This window comes from Mytilus galloprovincialis, chromosome 1 (genome assembly GCF_965363235.1).
Source record: "Mytilus galloprovincialis chromosome 1, xbMytGall1.hap1.1, whole genome shotgun sequence".
In the NCBI taxonomy this organism is placed as follows: domain Eukaryota; kingdom Metazoa; phylum Mollusca; class Bivalvia; order Mytilida; family Mytilidae; genus Mytilus; species Mytilus galloprovincialis.
The window spans coordinates 98,139,536-98,160,674 of NC_134838.1; the positions used below are offsets into that span (position 1 = coordinate 98,139,536).

General features: G+C 30.8%; 2 protein-coding genes across 3 annotated transcripts in view; one reads left to right on the forward strand and one right to left on the reverse strand.

Moving 5' to 3' along the window:
* Positions 1 to 454: 454 nt before the first annotated feature.
* The window catches only part of LOC143046469 (ATPase ASNA1 homolog), a 28,519-nt gene continuing 7,834 nt past the window's right edge, over positions 455 to 21,139 (reverse strand). The window contains exons 6-8 of the mRNA XM_076219631.1: positions 3,917 to 4,024; positions 2,860 to 3,060; positions 455 to 1,734 (exon numbers count right to left, since the gene is read on the reverse strand). Of these exons, the coding sequence (XP_076075746.1) occupies positions 1,612 to 1,734; positions 2,860 to 3,060; positions 3,917 to 4,024 (432 nt within the window). The 3' untranslated portion in view covers positions 455 to 1,611. The remainder of the gene's footprint in view (positions 1,735 to 2,859; positions 3,061 to 3,916; positions 4,025 to 21,139) is intronic.
* Positions 6,930 to 19,044, forward strand: LOC143046452 (uncharacterized). Of its 2 annotated transcripts, none has more exons than XM_076219616.1 (6): positions 6,930 to 7,649; positions 9,832 to 9,965; positions 10,814 to 10,903; positions 12,863 to 13,828; positions 14,824 to 15,045; positions 16,446 to 19,044. In XM_076219616.1, exons 1-6 carry the CDS (start codon positions 7,259 to 7,261, stop codon positions 17,937 to 17,939), a joined length of 3,297 nt encoding a protein of 1,098 aa, XP_076075731.1. In that variant the 5' UTR covers positions 6,930 to 7,258; the 3' UTR covers positions 17,940 to 19,044. The 2 variants fall into 2 exon arrangements, with proteins under 2 accessions (XP_076075731.1, XP_076075737.1); XM_076219622.1 differs by lacking the exon at positions 6,930 to 7,649 and adding an exon at positions 8,051 to 9,264.

The window sequence follows — 21,139 nt, forward strand, 5'->3', positions numbered from 1 at the left end:
GAGCACGGATACAGGCGCGCCTTCTATCTGGTAAATGACGTGATAAATGCGTTCAAAATATACTAAACTTATATTGCCCTCTAAACTTATATGCTAAAATGTACAAGGACAACAGCATAAAAACATTAAATGTATCCTATTATAACTGGTCAATATGCTAACACATAAGGATGATCAAACTTCCATTTCCTTGTATATTGACTATTGTGCAAAAGTATATCAAAATCCGTTTTTAATGTGATGCACTTCCTGGATGCTTATCAACAAAAACTTTCCTTTTTTTGATAAATGGTACATGTTATCCATTATAATGCCTTACTTACTTGACCATATTTAGTTTTATTATGTTCTTGCCAAAGCTGGTAATAGAATGGATAATTCATAGCAGACATTGACTCATCAATATAGGGAAAAGAGACAATGGAGAAAGGTTTGAATGTAAGATAACAAACACTCAGGATTAATATCTTCTTTATATTTTCAACCATGAACTTTGTATACACAATATCATCACAAAGCTGTACTTGCAATACATATAATTATTTCAAAATTTGACATTAGTACATAATAAGTGTAAAGATTTGAATACACACATCCTTGTGCTTTTGGGATGCTGAAAATTGTGACACAAACAAAAAGATACTGATGTTTTATATCACTAGTAACTGAATAAACTTTTTAACAAAAGATTGACTTCTTTCAATATTCCAATATGGGGGAAGATATAGTCATTGTAAGTTTGAGCAAAACACTGGCAGTTTCTTTTTAACACATCATGTTAAAAGATAAAGTTATTTTCCTTTCAGATTTATAAAACTAGATCCTGATTGAAGTTTTGTATAAAATTGATTGTGTTTTTTTTTCTGTTTTATTTAAACACTTTGTAAATAAAATAGGGAAAAGATAAATCTCTTGCTTTATCTATGTTGTGAACTCACAACTAAGATTTAAACTATACAGTATTATGCAGAACTGTACAATTTTAATGTTCCTGTGGTAACAATCAGATACTCTAGCTTTAATAAAACTTCTAATTATCAAAGCTCTGATTTGAAATTTAAACTTAAATAACATTTCCATTAATAGTAAAGATTTTTTACACAATAAAACAAATAGTTCTGTCAATACAACAAAGCAGCAATAAATGTTTTGTTCTTTTGCTTAGGTTTTGTCATGTGTACTTATAAATGACATGTCATGCATCCATAAACCATATCCAATCTTTTTAATATAAACAAGTAGATTTCTAATCATTACATTTTTATGGTCAATTATTTACAGATTTGAAGACATCCAGAAGTTTTCTTATTTTTTCTGTACATATTCAGGGGTTTTATTTTAACCTTGTTAGAGGGTAAATGTTATTGAAATTATCTATTTGAAAATGTTAACACTATTTTATTTATTTATTATTGTAACAGTGAGATTGTTTCAGTTTATAAAGCCTAGAATCTTTTCAAAGTTTTGTACACACAATAGTTACAATGCATTCTTGGAAAGCATTGCCTTATGTAAAGAAAATGGTTGTAAAAATGAAATAAATAAAGATGAAAGTCATGTTGCTTTTAAGTTATCACAATATAAAATAAATTACAACAGTAGCAAGAAATATCAGTCTGCTATATAAGGTTCTAATAAAAGTTCTGAAAAAGCCTTGATCCTCTCAACCCCTCTCACTTCTTCTTCTTGCAGTGGTAGTTTTGTTACATTGAAATCTTCATACAGATCAGCAATCTGGTAAAATATAAGCAACATTTACAATTTATCTTGTTTAAAACTTGGATAACAATGTTGTGTTTGAAGATTGCAGCAATTTATAAATGAATACAAATTTATTTTACTGACCACTTACTGTGTACAAATGTAGTTAACCAGGCACTCACTCTGTAGGTAAATTAACTTTTTTATAAATGATCTTTTTTATCACACTTGGCAGCATATATCTAAAGTCTGGTCTTTTTGTATTTGTGTGAAACAGAAAAATCTTAACAATGGATAATGGATACAAGAATATGGCAAAAATTACATGGAAGTTGGACAAAAATATAATTTGGATTGTAATTAAATATTAAATACATAATAGGTTTCTGCCACAGAATAACTGTAGTCAAAGAACTTAAAAACTGGTTATATGATTTGAATTTATATTCAATTTTTTGCTTTTGTGCAATATACTATGCTGTTGCGAATTGATCCCTAGGGCCCCATCCCCTTCCCTAAATAAAATAAGCCCCTGTTTTTAACTTTGTGCAATACACCATCCTGTTGAATATAACACCCCCAACAAAAAAAATATTTGAAGAAATTTTCTTTTTAATTTCTGAAATCTAAAATGACAAAAAATAGTCCTTGTTCCCCCCCCCCCTTTTTGCCTCTAATTCCTAAATGGTTTGACCCATGGCCCTCCATAGTCAATCCTAAATTTCCCTTTGTTGTATGGAAACTTATGGCATAATTTCAAAGAGATTCATACACTTTAACACAAGTTATTTATTGTCCAGAAACTACAAAAATGCTAATTTGGGCCCCTTTTTTGGTCCCTTTTCCTTAAAAAATTGGGACCATAACCCCCAAAATCAATCCCATCCTTCCTTTAGTGGTTATAACCCTTGTGTTAAAGTTTTAATAATTTCTTTTCACTTATACTAAAGTTATTATTCTGAAACCATCTGTCATCGGATGACGCTGACGACAACAACCCAGACCACAACGACGGCAATGTGATACCAATATACAACCAAATTTTTTAAAATTTTTGAGGTCGTATAAAAAGTCAAACTATGGGAAGTTTTCTTTAATTATGTCATAGTCTTAATCTATATATCTATATGTATTTTCTAATTTAGTAAACCTCCTCACCTGGTCAAGGTATTTTGCTTGGATTTTATGTCTGGCTTTACACATTTTACATGGCTCCTCCCCTTTCTTCAGAAAAAGTAACTGATTGACAACAACATTGTGTGTATCTATGCCATATTTTGTCAGTTCTTGTACAAGTCTCTCTGTTTCATACAAAGATAAAAATTCTGCTATACATACACACACAAATGTTGTTTGTTCCTGAAAGTACAAAAAGAAAAAAAAACTAATCTTATGCTTCATATTCATAAACAAAGGTTGTTTGTTTGAGTTATTGAAAATAAGAACTGTACACATATTTTTTCACATGCAAAGTAAATTCAACAAGCAAAACGGCAATGAAGTAGATGTTTGGTGTATTTCCATGAAAGGTCACAGGAACCCACCTTTTTTTATTACTTTGTTGGTGGATGTACTTTTATTTGTTAGTATCAGCTAAACATTACTGATTAAGGATAAGATTTCAGGATTAACAAAGCCTTGTGTCCATATACTGACATCCTATCAATTTACATCTATTATCCATACATCTAATATACCTTTAAAGAATCATGATTTCAAATAGACTTTACATTTATCAATATTCTTTATCCTAACAATAGTTAGTGAGAAAAATAATAAAAAAATCCAATACTGTAAATTCTGAAAATATTGCGACATTTTTATTATTGGTTAAAATGCAACAAGGTAATAATCGCAATAATTTAAACTCATTTGAAATTTTTTGTATGAATTAAACAGGATTTTTCTCAATATCCCAAAAATTTAATTCACATTTTAGCCTAAAATGACAAAATTGCAATAATAATTGCACACAATAATTTCTGAATTTACAGTATCAAAAGACAAAATGACAAAATCAGCCAGTATTCTATACACCTGTAACCCTATAAACCACACTTCAAATGTCAAATGTTCACCTTCCATCTTAAAATGTTCCATATTAGAGGATGGGTTGACCTATTAATATTTTTTTCCCATATAGTTTTGATATTATCTTCCCTCAATAACAGATATGCTGATTTGCATCTAAATTTATATATTGTAAACCACTTACAGCATTTTTGAATTGTTCATTAACTTGACGTATGGTACTCAACATATCTTCCAGTTTCCCAGACATTTCATCAGCATTCATGTCCTGCATTCCTACAAATCTACCCATCTGGAATATTGGAAAAAATCATTATAGCAAGTAAAAATTAAAGTAATCCTAGGGTGTAAATGCACATATAGTTACACAAAAAGTAAAACAGTTATCTGAAATTAATCACTGGTTAAAATGATTCCTCAGACAATTTTGAAGTTAATATTCGAGAGACTCATAGATATGCTTACTGATTGTATCATGCATTTTTTTAGTCAGAAATAAGTGATTTGTAACACCACTGAATTATCATCCTTTTTTTACCAATATAAACTTGAATATTTAAAATCTGTGCATTTTTTTTTTCTCAGTATCAATCAAAATAAAATAAAATGATTGGTTCAAAGGATTCTTAATATAAATTATTAGTTATAATAAATTTTAATAAAATTTTAACAAATTTACTCTATACATAATTCACAACCAATGCTTGTTATGTCCCCTTACAGAGTTTAGTCTCACTCTCTATTTCACCAAAGCTGAACTCATTTTATAAAAACAGTTATGTGTATAGTGATATTTGTTTAGTTAAAATTATTTATTTTATAGAGTATCACATTGAAAACACACTGCAATTTTTTTTATAAGCTAAGCATATCTTGCAAATTTTTATTCAAACCACTTCAAACAACTGAAAAAATTTCATTTCTGCCCATTAACCATTATGTGATGTTGAAACAAGATGTATGAAATATTAGGCCATCTGCAATAAGCAGGTGCCTGTTAAATTGTTAATAGTGGCCATTTTTAATTCAGGCCACTCAGCCAGCAAGGGGGCCTATGTACAATGAAAAGGTCAGATAATATTAGATAACTATGTTTTACCTGACTTTGAAAACATTTGACTACCTAATTCTTGACATTCTAATGACATTATGAATCAAGTGTTAATAAACAAGTCTAGCTTAAAATGCCTAAGCATTAATAAAAGCATCATTTATCTGCCCTTTAAATGATCAAAGCAAATAAAGCAATGCTAAATGTGTATTACACTACTACCAAGTGTAAAAGAATGGCTGAAGATGTCATTTAGAATGTAAAGGATGAAGATGTTGAGAGTAAATTTGATTAAACCTTTATAAATTGCTATGTTAAGATGAAGTACAAGTACTGTATGCAATTTTATTTTAATTTGATAAAGAGACTTATTTCATATATATGTATAAAATGTGTGTAAAATTCTAAAAAGCAACTGTGAATGTAGATTTTGTTTCTCTATTTGTCAAAAGCTTGTTCACAGCATTGAATTAAAAATGACATATTTTTGCTATGAGCATTTCTGTAAAATAAGAAAATTACTCAATATCAATTCATATCAATAAAATAGAAGTTTTCAAGTAAAAAATGCATATAAAGGATGGTTTTTTTACGAACATTCTTCAAATTTATAACTCGAATTCATATTTTAAAACTGTTTTTCCCACTGGGCTTATAATAAATGGTATATAAATCATTTCTTTTTTTATATTCAGACTCATTTTATTGAGGAACAATGCATACAAACTTTTAAAAAGTGTGAAAACAACCTCACTACATATACTTTGCCTCAATATTCACACATTTAGTGATTTACCATTTTCATATCTTCCTAGATATAAAATATATAGAGAAAAAAATAGTGAAACTTTTATAAACTTATTTCGGACAGAAAATAAAATACCATATGTAGCATGTTCTACTTTGTACCTAATTATTACTTACAATATCCTTCAAGGCAGAAATTAATCGGTTTACTTTCATTTTGCAACATAAAGGTGTATAGGAAAGTATGTACTTTTTTTAGAAAGATCACTTATTTGTTGTAGATACAATTTTTATACATAAATATAACACAATCACTGAATAATTAGGAAGATATCTGTACAAATGTAATCCTTTAAACTCAATAGGTAATATATAATGTATACATCTCAATGTCATGAAAATCACATGCTATTATTGTACACTACTCTGCTGTCGATTTATATGTATACTTTCTCATGTTTTGACCTCTTGTACACGTTTGTGTCTGGGGAAATAAAAATATTTGTCTTTCTCTTGTCTTGTTTCAATATTTTTTGGAAATTAGTAAGATAAAAGTATACAGAAATTAATCAACATTTGAAGACAATTTTTGTCTTGGGGACTTAAATAAGATGGAAAAGGCCTAGTTTGAAATCCTGCAGGAAAGGACAATGTAACTTCTAATTTATTGTTGATTTCCTTTTACCCAACAGGATATAAATGTTTAGGGAAGACAAAAGCAATGTTTGCCTTAGCTAAGCAGAAATTTATTAATTAAATAAATATCTTGTCATCAGAATATATATTGCATTTATTGCAGTTGTGATTCTGAATATTCAGTAGGCACTATTTTTAAGAATGAATGTGTTATCTATTTTCCCACATCTCTGTTGAAACTTATATTGATTGTTTGTATATTTCATTTTCTGATTGTTTGATTGATTGTTGTTTGTTTTACGCTGCATTAGCACAAAAAGGCTATATATCGTGGCGAGAGCTAATTCGAATATTTTTACAATTTAATTCATTTTCTGAATGGCTACATTTAAAGTATTAAGAGGGAATGCCACGAACCATCAAGCTTCATCCCTAAAATTAATTGAAACTACATTTTTTGAAAAAACATTTTTTACTCCAGTTGTGGGTTCAGTAATACAATGCTAATATATCAGACCAATTTTTTTACAATATTGTGCTCCATTCCCATGGTAACCAATAGGGGAAAAAAGGGGGGTTGAAATTTGGTGAAATGTGAAATTTTCTCAAATTTCAGATGTTGCATAATGAAAAGTATGAAAAAATCAATAGATATACCACTGTTTGCCTCAATTTCATTAATTTTCACTATCTTTCCCATATTTATTTTATTGACTATCAGTTTCAAAGGCTATATTAACATTTTTTTTATCTCAATTTTCCCCAATTTCAATGCTTTTTTTCTTAAATCTGCAACAACATAATTGATCAAATGGAATATATCCAGAAATTGCCAAACCTAAACAATATAAATCAAAAGAAATATTGAGAAGCCTTTGGGCAGAGGTCACAGTGACAGTGATTCTCTGCATGAACTTTCTCAACTTTTCTTCAAAATTGTGCCATAGAATTATCTCCCTTGAATGAGCTCTTTAATAGTAAGTGCACAAAAGATAATACATGTCAACATAAGCAGAAGACACTTGTCAACAAATCAATGATATCATATGCAGTATCTTCTGATGTGGTTTTAGTGTTTTCATGATGTTATAGATGGAGTGCTCTTTTTCCCAGTATTCAAGGATTACTTGTAACACTAACTTTAACATCAAACCATCATCTCAGATATATTCATTCAATTATTGTCTTGACAACATTGACGCACATCTTTCACAAAACAGAATCAACCCATCTTCAGTGTGTAATGAACATGAACTTATTAAATTTCGTGCTGGACTTTTTGAACATGAGACTGACCACTTCACAATTTGTCCAAACCACCGCTACTGTTTGGGGAAAGGATGGAAGGCATCAAAGCTGTGTATGCTGAAACCCCCACTTCAAACTTGTAATGGAAAGAGAAAAATCGAGAAAGCAACTGTTACAGTTCAGCAGTCAAGAGATATTCTTGAACAGTTTGGAATTCTCATTTCTGTAGGAGCAGGTAAATGTTTTTGAATTATTATTTCATATTTTTATCAGCTGTTTATTTCTTTATAGTGCAAGGCCAAAAGTATGCCTCACCTGCATTTTTTTTGGCTATATTTTTTTTATTATTTTGCCTGGTTAGATTTTCATAAACAAGTCATTAAAAGATGCAAAATTGTCTAAAGAATATTTGTTTATTTGATCAAAGTTTTGTCTTCAGTTGCTTTTGTTTATGTGAACATTGATAATAAATTTAAGGATTATTTTATTTGTCTTAAAATCATATACATGTATATAGCATATTTCTAAACAAAAAATGATATATATTTTTGTCTAGTGAGAAAATGGAAATGATAAAAAAAAAAACACATGTATACTAGACCGTTAGTTTTCCCGTTTGAATGGTTTTACAGTAATAATTTTTGGGCCTTTTATAGCTTGTTGTTCCGTGTGAGCCAAGGCTCTGTGTTGAAGGCCGTACATTGACCTATAATGTGCAAAAAAAGAAGATGTGGCATGATTGCCAATGAGACAACTGTCCATAAGAGACTAAAATGACAAAGAAATGAACAACTATAGTATACTAGGTCACCGTAAAGCCTTAAACATTGAGCAAAGCCCATACCGCATAGTCAGCTATAAAAGGCCCCAATAAGACAATGTAAAACAATTCAAACCAGAAAACTAACGACCTTATTTATATGAAAAAATGAGCGAAAAACAAATATGTAACACATAAACATACAACAACCACTGACTTCAGACAGACACAAACTTAAATAATGTGGCGGGGTTAAACATGTAAGCGGGTTCCCAACCCTCCCCCTAATCTGGGACAGTGGTATAACAGTACGACATAAAGAACGAACAATAAAAATCAGTTAAAAAAGACTTAACTCATCAGATGGACAAAAATACAAGAGGACGTGCCCGTGGTACTTGTACATGTACAAAAAAAAGACACTAGGAATAGATCTGAGAGTACTCACAGTTATCTGACTGCTAGTTCAGAGTCACTAACAACTAATTAAAAAATCATGCATCTAAGACTAAATGGTTCACTTTTATAAATTGTTATTTGGATGGAGAGTTGTCTCATTGGCACTAACACCACATCTTCCTATATCTAATGACCAAATAAGCCTGTGACAAGCCTGCATCTATTGGTAACAGTCATTGCTTGTACATAATCAAACCACAATTGGTACAAATCTGATTTGCCAAATGGCCTCAAAATATTTTGTAAAATTGTAGTTTAATTTGTATGAAATATATAGATAAAATCTCAAAAACGCTCTCTGCACGTTAGGAACCCTTATTGCATTGTTTACTTTCGAAACATAATGATAATTATTGATGCTAAAAGACTGATGAGTGCTGTCCCCTATCTGAATACCTACACTCTACATGTACATTGACCAGATTTGAGACATATTTATCAGTCTACCAAAACAAGTATCTCTGGGGCGGCCTTAACCAGGTTGACCAAGTGCCGAATTGACTATTCCAGGGGGCGATATGACCAGGTATATGTATACACAGTATTACATGTGTAAATTGTATTTGCATGTGGCACAGACTGTCTCTGGAAAATACCAACATATCCACAGAGGAAGACTCAAAACAAATAAGTGTGTTTGTGTATGGGACTTGTTTTGTCCTAGTGTATCACATGAAACTATCATTTCTATTTTTATTTTTAACCTTCATGAAAGATTTTTGCATTGTCAGTTGAAAAGCAAACTTAAATCATAAAAACTGAAATGTTGGAATTTTGTACTTTTACAGTTCTCTTGTGTTTGTTTATCTGTTATCTTATATTTTAGTCATATAAACATGTATATTATAAATAGGCATAATAAAACCTTTGCACTAGTAAGCTTGATAAAGGGAGGGGGCATGCATGCAGTTCAAGATCACTTTTACTAGATAGTAAAAAAGGAGACCTTTAATTACAAATGTATGCCTATCAATGCATGTATTTGGTTACCTACAATTTGTACAATAGTTGAATAGTTGGCTTGTTGCAGGATGAATTAATGTATGGTTACAGTCAGTGCTATATTTATATAGTCTAGAGGAAGACCATTTTATCAATCTTCAGTAGCTCAACCTTTTCTCCAATTAGTATATGTGCATATTATATTAAAAATGTCCATAATCTGATGATGAAATTGTATTTTTTTTGGTCATCCTAGGAGTCTGTCGAAAATGTAGAAGTGACATGGTACATGCCATCCTGGACAAAGATAATCCTACAGAAAGCCTACATGCACCTGTAAATACATATTCTGAAGATACTACCATTACTACTGTCTCAGTCTCAGAGGAGGTAGGAATTCGATTACAATGTTTAAACAATGATAACAGATATGATTGAAATATTACTGTGAGATGTTTGTGAGGTTGAAAATATGTATGATAAGAATTTTCTTTTAAGATTAGTATTGCAAATTAGTCATTTCCTAGAAACTGTTTATGATGAAGAACATGTATGCTAATGATAAGATGCTATTGATTCATAAAGAAAAAAGATTAATAAAAAGATTGTATTACACATTATATAGATATAGGAATTAAGATGTGGTGTGAGTGCCAATGAGACAACTCTCCATCCAAATAACAATTTATAAAAAGGTAAACCATTATAGGTCAATGTACGGCCTTCAACACGGAGCCTTGGCTCACACCGAACAACAAACTATAAAGGGCCCCGAAATTACTAGTGTAAAACCATTCAAACAGGAATTAGCATGATTATGGAAGAGATATTTTCTGATTTCCTACAATGAAAGTATAAACAGGCTTTTGCAAAAGATATTACCAATTTCAAATATTTGACCAATTATTTCATCCCTTATAATTGTTTTAGCTACATGTATAAATAAGGGATGTAACCAGGTGCATCCTTCTGACTACTACTGTCATGACTGTTAAAACCTATATCTAGCAGAAGGAGCAATTTATTTATTGAAGTATTTACTTATAGTTTCTAGTTTATAATTTGATTTGACTCCTATCTGCCATGTCTGTGTTACATTTCAGCTTGGTCTAAAGTACAAAGTAAGCAACATGAGGTCAATAGTACATGTATGAAAAATATTGTAAATTCATTTACATATATGATTTTGCCCTAAGTTGATTTGATGTATACAATCTATTTCTTCTATTTTGATACAGAGGGCAAGCCTAGACAAGATACCCTGTGATTTCCAAGATAACAACAATTGTGAATATCAGGAAGAATATGCTGCAAGCTGTAGCACACAGGTAAAATGAAAACTTATATGTCCTTTATCTTTAACGGCAAAATACAAGGATTCTCTGGTTTGTGGAAGGCAAAGGGAACTTTCTTGTGTGGATAGTTGTCTCATTGGCAATCATACCACATCTTCTTTTTTTATATTTAGGTTTGCACTTTGCTCTGAGTACACAGTAATAGTCCCTAGTGTACATATTGTGAGTTAGAGCCGATGAAGTTTTATTTAATTTTGTTATGATTTGTCCTTAAAGTAAAACATTACACTGTAAAAATATTATTGAAAAAGCACAGATGGGATTTTTAATTTATTGTTTAAGATTATGCACTACTAAATAACTGTGTACTCAGACCCTCTGCATGTCCATCTGGCAGTCCAGCAAATCAGTTTTCCACAATATTTTCTTCATGCATCAAGATATTGATTTGATACTTGGTATATTGTTTTATCATGACAAGTTACAGGTCAGTTATGATTTTTGTTCTGATTTGCTATCTTTTTTTAGCAGAATTATAATTGGTCTTCAAAAAATTCACTTGAATTTTCAGTTTTCCTCAATTTTTCATCACAACTGAATATATTGACTTGATATAAATTATATTTTGTAAACCCGTTAAAAAAATTGCACTTTTAATTTCAAAATATGCATTATATCATGCAAGGTTGGGCAATACCACCCCTGTATTTACCAGTATGTACAGCTCTGGACAATTCTCCTCAAGTGGTCAATACTGGCAAATACTGGTTGACTGAAATTTGCATGGTTGTTTTTGCTATAAGCATACATTTTTTATGTATAAAAAGTAAAATATATTTTTTAAACTTTTATATTAATTTTCCTTTTTAAACCAAAAAATATTTTTTGCCGAAATTACTTGCTTTGGACTTATTGATAAATTCTTTAAAATCACAGTTATACAGGAACTTTTTTTTCCAAATGATTTCAGATATTGGGCTGATTTTTCGGTATGTGAGTTAACCATCATGAGTTACAAATCAAATATATGTTTCATTCAGCTCAGCTGAATTTTGCTGAAATTGCAGGCTATGGACTTTGATAAATTGTTAAAAATCACAGTTTTCTAAACGCTTTCAGATATTGGGTTGATTTTTGGTATGTAAATAACTCATGATGAGTTATATTATTGGTATGTGAGTAACTCATGATGAGTCAGTGAGTAACTTATGATTAGTTACATTTTTGGTATGTGAGTAACTCATGATGAGTTAGTAACTCATCATGAGCTACATTTTCGGAATGTGAGTAACTCATGACGAGTTAAATTTTTGGTATACATGTGAGTTACTCATGATGACTTTTAAGATCAAGTTTAAATTTCGTTCCACTCGGCTTTTTGCTGTAATTTCAAAATTCATGCAATAACCCTTTTATTGTATAGCAATATAATATTTGAAAGTAAAAATTGGTTTACACTAATATTTTGTTGTTGATGACGTCATGAATTTTGAAGATTTATTGCACTAGTGCAATATTGGAATTTATTGCACGCTAACTTTTGTTTACTTTCTGTGGGAAATATTATATTGGTACACAATAATATCGTATATTGGTATCATGTCGTAGTCATCTTAGATGTCTGAAGACATATAGTTTCCTGACAATAACTTTAGTTTAAATGAATGGACTCTATAAAATTTTAAAGCAAGGTTTGAAACAAAAAAAGGAAGGTTGGGGTTATGGTCCCAATAGTTCATGAATTTAAAAGAGCCTAAAAGGGGTCCAAATAAGCATTATTCTAGTTTCCAGAAAACAACTTGTGTGTAAGTGTAAGCATCTTTCTGAATATTTTCAAAGGTTCCATACCAAAAAAGAACTTATGTCCGGATTTTTACTTTTGGTTCTCAAATACAAAGTAACTCAGTTCTTTGATTTTATCTATGCAGGACCTCAGAGATGATTAAAATCTCAATTTTATCTTAATAATCATAATATTTCTTATCTTTGCAGATGTCAAATGCTGATTCTCAGGGTAGTTTGTGGTTACCGAATAGCCAGGACACTGACACCAGTGAACATATGGACAACTCAGACATCCCTCATCATGATAATTCAATGAAACGTAAAGCACTTGATAATTTTTTGCAAGCCTGTGGTCTTAGCCCTGTGAAGAAACAACTAAAAATCAACTGGAATCTATCATCAGAACGCACCCAATACGACTATTCAATGAAGACCAAACAGATATTTGAACAGGTAGTTAATGTTCTTGCACCAGAACAAGGAAGTCATCTCCTTGATTCAGTCATGAATTCAAATCCTTCAACTTCATCTGACAAAACGCTTGAAATTTTATCTACAGCCTATGATTTATCATCTGATTGGGGAACACAGAGACAGATTTTGTCAGTATTTGCAAATAACTTTACGTTCAAAGAAATGAGTACTTATATTCCAAATTTAACAAAATATAGATATACAGCAGCCAGAAAACACACTTCAGAAAAAGGACAAGGACAGCCTGTACAGATTTCACCATATACACGTGAAGGGTTGACTGAACATCAAATTAAATGTTTTATTGATTTTGTTATGTCTCCAAGCGTAATGACTGATTCACCATTTCTGGAAACAAAATTAAAACTATCAAATGGAGAACTGTATCAAGTACCTCAAATAATTTTGAATAGTGTCCGCTCTCGGGTTGTAGAACAGTACCAGACTTTTTGTAGGGAATCAGGAATTAGTGATGTGGCAAGTGACAGATCATATATGAGAATATTACAGGCCATTGAACCTAATATCAGAAAAAGTATGAAAGGTCTAGATAACTATGCAGCTGATGGGGCCAAAGGTATTGATGACCTGAAGAAAATTGTAAATGTATTGGGCAGGCAGTTGAAGGGCAAAGAATGGGAAGATGGCATCTTACTACAATTATCCAACTGTAAACAGTATTTGAAGCTTGATTATAAGGTTTGTTTTCTATATAGATGAAGTATGATGCAACAATGATATAATTCATGAGACACTTATTCATTCAATGCAGGACACTATGATATATTCAGAACAAGTTCCATAGGTGACTGCAGCCTTCAATAATGATATTATACACTAAATATAAAAGAGAAGATGTGGTATGATTGCCAATGAGACAACTATCCACAAAAGACCAAAATGACACAAACATTAATAACTATAGGTCATCAACAATGAGCAAAGCCAACACCGCACATTCAGCTATAGAAGGCTCCGATAAGACAATTCAAACGAGAAAACATAACGGCCTTATTTATATAAAAAAATGAACAAAAAACAAATATGTAACATATACACAAAAGACAACCACTGAATTACAGGATCCTGACTTGGGTCAGACACTTACATAATGTGGCAGAGTATTTAAGGCCAAAAAAAAAAGGTTTGAGAGGCAAATTAATTTCCAATTGGAAAATTTGAAAATGTTGCAAATACAAATGCAATGATATTTATATTATCCTCACAGCGTTCTAAAAGATTCTTCAAGAAATCCTATATAGAGAAATTTACTATATATATATCACCATAATTATATGGCCTTCAATAAAAGTGACTGATTAGTCTAAGTAGTAACTACTGTAATCACTAAAGCCAGTCTGAGGTAGTGATTTTGAACCCTATGATACAAGTGCATTCCATTTCAATTTAAGGTCAGTGGTTTTTTTTGGACTATCTGGCTTCCTACACCAATAAAAACTTGTCTCCATTCAGATAGCCCCAAAGCTGTGCTTAAAAGTGGCGTTAAAACATGATTTTTTTTTTGAATCAATCAAAGCCAAACCCATTCACAAAGAAAGTGATAAGATGTCCTGAAATAACTAATTTATGTGAAACAAAAATGAGAAAACTAAATTCTAAATAGTAAGGCATATTTACTTGATAAAAAATAGACATATTTACTTGTTGATAAAAAAAAATTATTTTCATTTCAGATGCATATATCACTTGAAACTGATATACCAGACCATTGTTGTCAGTTTGCTCTCTCTTCTGACAGTGGAGAGTACAGTGTAGCATGTTCACACTCCCATGATGCTGCATGTGCAAATTGTAATGATTTGTATCATGTAATTGAAGGAATCAAACAGGCTGCAGGAGAAGTGGAGTTTGAAAGTGAAGACCAGAAAGATGACATTCAATATTCTTTGTCTCAGGTATTTAGAAAATGTCAACATTTATGTTTACGAAAACCAAATTTGGGAATTTAAGTTATTTGCCTTAGTATGAAAATATTTGGTTCAGTTTTAAATCTGCTATATGACGTCAGCATGCAAAATGCCGATACGGCCATTAATCATGAAGCAGTGTTAAAGTCTGAATGTTGCTCCCATAGATTCAAGGTTAAAAAATACCAAAGGAAGAAGTAAAACCCCTACCAGTAATGCCAGTACTTTGCTAACACATTTTTTTTATATATATATATATATATAAGTAACTGAAACTACATATACTATTTTATTTGATCCAAGGATGCAATAAGTATTTTACATTTCTCTGTTTGGGGAATAAATCAGAAATCAGACAATTATCCATTGTCAAATAAATCTTATATCTGACATCGGTTGGTGTCTTATGGATATTCTAATGCAACTATTGGTATAGATGATTCTGATTGGATAATAGTAAATGTAAAATTTCTATCTTCTTGTTACTGTAACTAAAATAGCTGACTTTCTTTAATGAAACTTTTACACTGAAATAATGATTGAAATTGAATTATGTATTTGGTTTGCATTAGAAAATATCTGTGTACCTACATGTCTCTGCTACTAAATTAGGGACAGTAAAACTACTGGAACGTCCTCAAAACATTTAATTCAATACCATTATATCTCTTAATTTCCCCCACTTTTGCCTCATAAAGCTTAGGTTTATTAAAGGAATAACTGTAGTATTTTTTCTGTTTATGAAGAAATAACATAAAAAATTTGGTGCACACTGAATAACGAGCGTAGCGGGTTATTTAACAGTGTACACCACAGTTTTTTTTATGTCATTTCGAATAGACAGAAAAAATATTAGTCATTTCTTATAATTTAATTCTAAATTCCATTTTAAACCGTAGAAAACCATGAAAAAACGTTGATGATGTCATGGTCACAAGACTAAATTATGTCTAAGGGCTCATAACAAAATAACATCAACCAATCAGAAGACGTGTTACATCCAAAATTAAATTATTATCTGATGTCACAAACATCTATTCATTTCATAAACAAATACTCAGAAAATCAGAGGATAACAGCTATCAACATCTAACACAAAAAATAAAAATAATGAAAACAACATAATTCCACCAAAAACCAAATGTCAGAAATAATTTGTAATATTTTTATAATAATGAGCAACCAGGTGGTATAATTTTTTGAGAGCAGATCTTAATTTAATTGTTTTAAATATTTATCTTGTATAATATTACCTTTAGAGAACGTAGTATTCTTCGTTAGCAATATTTTTCTGCACGATTTCGAAATGTGAACAAGCAGAACTAATGTTTATATTTTCTAGCAATGATCTTATATTCAAATGACTGTATATGTAAATTTTTTTTCAGAGTGTAAAGGCGTTGGAAGAATGGAAAAAGCACTTACTGAGATCAGTTAATCAAGATAGAGCTCGAAGTCATGTTATAGAGAATTTATCAGATGGGGAAGTACTTATAGAGAGGGATTGGGCAATGAAGCTTCTTCCCATGATGTACAGGGAATCACAATCAAAGTGGTTTGCCAAAAGAGGAATGAATTGGCACATAACAGTTGGCACATACATAATTAATAGTGTTTTACACAGTCACACTATTGTCCATATATTTGACAATGCCAGTCAGGATGCTGTAACATCCAATGCAGTTTTGAAAGATTCCGTGTTAAAATTAAAAGAGAAAAACCAAAATTTGACCAAAGCATTTATAAGATCAGACAATGCAGGTTGCTTTCATAGTGTGGAGGCAATTTTTTGTATTCCTCTTCTGAATGAAGTGAGTGCTTTAAAGGTTGTACAAGTGGATTTCGCTGACCCACAAGGTGGAAAAAGTATATGTGATAGGAGAGCTGCACATATCAAAGGGTCCATTAGAAATTATGTAAATGAAGGGAATAATGTCACTACTTCAAATGAATTTTTGAGTGCTGTCATCAAATCTAACATTAAGAATGTTCAAGTTGTTACAGCAACACCACCATGTGGAATTATTGTAAAAAAGGCAGTGAAAATTAAAGATATTACAACTTTAAACAATTTTCAATATCATGCTGATTATGTATTGGCTTTTAAGCAATACCAGATTGGAAAAGGAGTAAAGATCCTAAACACATCTGCTCATATCTATGACAATTTCCCATCTGTTACAATTCTGAAATCAAATTCTACAGATGACGTTGTAAAGGTTCCTAAACCAATAGCTGCTACTGCATGTACTGAAGATATAAATCCTGCTGTATCCAACAGATTGAGCAACAACAATGATACCAATACTCAAATTGCAGACAATAGCTCTTTCATCTTCACCTGTCCGGAACCGCATTGCCTCCTCACTTTCATGAGATATGGAAATTTGAGTAACCATCTTGATAAAGGTGACCATCAATGCAAGACAGAACTGAAATCCCTGTCAGACAAATCTAAGGTCGAGTATGTTAGGCAAATAGATACCAAGCAATCTATGCTTGTAAGAAGCTCAGTTAATCCTTCAGCTGAATGTTCTACCTTAGTTAGAGGATGGGCCTTAAAAAACAAACGTTCTGTTAAGAGATTTTCCAGTGAACAGGTTGGGTTTTTGAAAGAAATGTTCCAAAAGGGGGAAATGACAGGACATAAGTATGACCCCGAGGAGGTATCAGTTATGATGAGAACAGTAAAAAAAAATGGGAAGAGAAGGTTTTCTCAAGATTTATTCCTGACTCCATCACAGATTTCTAGCTTTTTCAGCAGACTATCACTAGAAAAAAGAAAATCAGCACAAAACAGTTATGAAAGTGAAGACTTTGTTGCTGAAGAGTATGAAAACAATATAATTGATGCCAGAAGCCTGACAATAAATATGAATTAATAGTATATTGATACATATATTTTTCAGATTAAGAAGTTATTCAAGATTTTAGGCAAATACTATATATATACATCAAAAGATACATATATACTGTAGTTCTGTTCATCTGTCTAAAAGTTGAATGATAAATCAAGTTTGCTTTGACTTAATCTCATCAAAATAAATGACATTGTCTAGATTGATGCTTGCTGGTGGAGCAATAGCCCCTTTTGACTTTATTATTCACTTAAATAAAGAGCTTCAAGATTTCATTCATGAAAAATTATACACCTTTATTAATGCACACACATACATTGTATATGATGTGTATATAAAAAAAGAAGATGTGGTATGATTGCCAATGAGACAACTATCCACAAAAGACCAAAATGACTCAAATTTTAGCAACTTTAGGTCACCGTACGGCTTTCAACAATGAGCAAAGCCCATACCGCATAGTCAGCTATAAAAGGCCCCGATAAGACAATGTAAAACAATCTTGTAGTTTTCTTGTATCCTTTATAATTTTACTATAAAAAATATAGGAAATTCAAAAATGTTCATTAATGTAAGATAACTGTTGTCTGTAGAATAGAAAAAATATTTTGATTACAGACGCTAATGCATTCGAAAGTTTCTGACTATTTCTTCTCAGTGTTATGCTCTATACACATTTGTTGATAAAACTCCAACATATGCAAGTGCAGTTAAAAAAAATGGACATGTATAAGATTTTGATTGAATTTAAAACTTTCAAATACAGATAAAAAGACGAGTTTTGGCTTTTTATGTGGTTCTTATTTTAAGTCATAAAGTTCTTGAATGTGCATGGAAAATGTAGGAAAGGTTAACAGATGTCTAGATTTTGATCTGAAGCAGCTTAAATCTTATGTAACCACTGTTATGGACACAATTTTTAATGTTGTATACAAAAAACAGGTTGCTATGTTTTAATGTAGATCTTAGGCAAATGTGTTATGTTTTTTGCAATACATTACCATTTTCTTCCAAGACAAAAACATTATTTTTAATATAGTTGTTATGGAACTGAGTTTGTTGCTAAGGCATACAACTGTATAGATGGTTGCTAGGGAGAAATTCTTTTTCAATTAAATCATTTATCATGTTTCTTTTTTTGTAAAAAGTTTGAATGCAACAACAAAAAAATGTTTGCATTTTTATTGAAAAAGGGGGGGGGAGTTGCTATGGTGCAAAACTGGTTGCTAAGGACTTTTTCAGCTATATTGTCTTTTTTATGCAAGTTATTTTCTTTCTATTACAACTAATCCTATAAAAAGATCATTCTGCAAATGAATTTAGCTTAAGCATTCAAAATTTGCAAAAATGAAAATTAAGCAAAAATGTGATTTTTTAACACGATTTTCCCAATATTTTTATAAAAAGGCTTCTCTTTTTTATTTTTTATTTTGATAAAGATACTCTTGGTCAATTGTATGCAACATACATTTTTTGCCTATTTTGTTGCAGAGTTGAAATATTCAATTTTATGTTAGAGGGCTATTTTAGAATTTTGTTATTTTCAAAAATGTCTCAAATATTGGTTACCATAGCAACCCAATAACCAAAACTATTTTTTCTAAAGTATGTTAGTTTAGAAACTTTGTTTATATTACATTACTCTACTTATAAATTGAAATGTGTTCAGTAGTAGAAAATGCAAATAAAATATACATGAAAATCATAGAAAATGAGTTTATTTTGGTATTATAAGCCGTTTCCATGGAAACTTCTGAAATCATTAATAAATGTGACTTTAAATTATTCAAATGCCAAAAAACTGATTAGTACAAATAAGATGGTAAATTTAGAATAGAAAAACAATACAAAACAGTCATAGTCAATGTCAGTGACTGAACATGCTGGGCCACATAGCTACATAAAAATAAAAAATGCCAATCTTATCAAACTAAATACCAAATTACCCTTAACTTATCATAAGTGGTTCCCATCAAATTAATCTCAACACAAACTTCAACTTGTTAAATATATGAAAGTTTGAAAGCCAGTGAACAATGATAAACCACAATATGATCTCTATAAAAATTAGACCTTTTACATATATATAAACTTACAAAACATTCTGACTTAATAGGCTTTGACTGAGAGGACAGAGCCTAACTATTTCCAAGGAAATGAGATGTGTCAAAACAAAACTACTGCATACCAAGTATCATTGAAAAACCTGTACCTAAAGTGGTTCCCCTAGATCGAGGTAAAAAATTTAATCACAAACTACATATAATACTGTACATGTAACAAAGTAAAAGTCAAGATACCATGACCATGGAGGCAGAACCAAATAATCTCATGGTAAATGAGATGTACAAAGATAAATCAACTGTATACAAAAAATCATTGACCTACCACTAGAAGTTTGCATAAATTGACATAATCACAAACTAATACAGTGGCGACTCCACCACTGACACCAGAAACAGGCATATCTAAATCTTTATTTTTCATTTTGTCAAGGCCAGATAAAAATGATTTAAAGCATTTTTTTTCAGTTTTATTTGATTTTGAACCAGATGCTCCGCAGGGCGTAGCTTTTTACGACCGCAGAGGTTGAACCCTGAACGGTTGGGGCAAGTATGGACACAACATTCAAGCTGGATTCAGCTCTAAATTTGGATTGTGATTAAATAGTTGACACAGCATAGGTTTCTGACACAGAATGAATGTGTTCTAATGAACTTAAAATTTTTGTTTTCTCTTAGAGAAATTCACTATGCTGTTGAATATTAATCCTCTCAAAAAAATGTTTGAAGAAATTTTCTTTTTTATTTATGAAATTTCAAATGAGAAAAATTGAACCCAATTTTTTTAATCACATTCCCCTTTCCCTTATTCCAAAACTAATCTCAATTAAAATTTCTAATGGAGTTTGCAACAATAACTACTCATTTAAATACATCATAAAATATTAAGATGTAAAAAAACTGCTTGTTATCACTGAATGGTAAAGATTATTTTAATTTATCAGTTGGTAGTAAAAAGTGAATATACATTGTATATTGTATATAACAAAGATTTAAGTTGATTCTGGACAAAGAAAGATAACTCCAATTAAAAAAAAATCTTGCTATTGCACAATATTTTGCAATTAGATATTTCTTGCTTACTATTCTGGACAAAGAAAGATAACTCTAATTAAAAAAAAATTTGCTATTTCACAATATTGTGCAATTAGATATTTCTTG

Bases quoted from the DNA above. Each gene is read 5' to 3' on its own strand.
- LOC143046452 (XM_076219616.1), top strand. From the start codon at position 7,259: ATGGAGTGCTCTTTTTCCCAGTATTCAAGGATTACTTGTAACACTAAC. The intron at 10,904-12,862 runs GTAAAATGAAAA...TTATCTTTGCAG, and splicing joins CTGCAAGCTGTAGCACACAG to ATGTCAAATGCTGATTCTCA. The intron at 13,829-14,823 runs GTTTGTTTTCTA...TTTTCATTTCAG, and splicing joins ATTTGAAGCTTGATTATAAG to ATGCATATATCACTTGAAAC.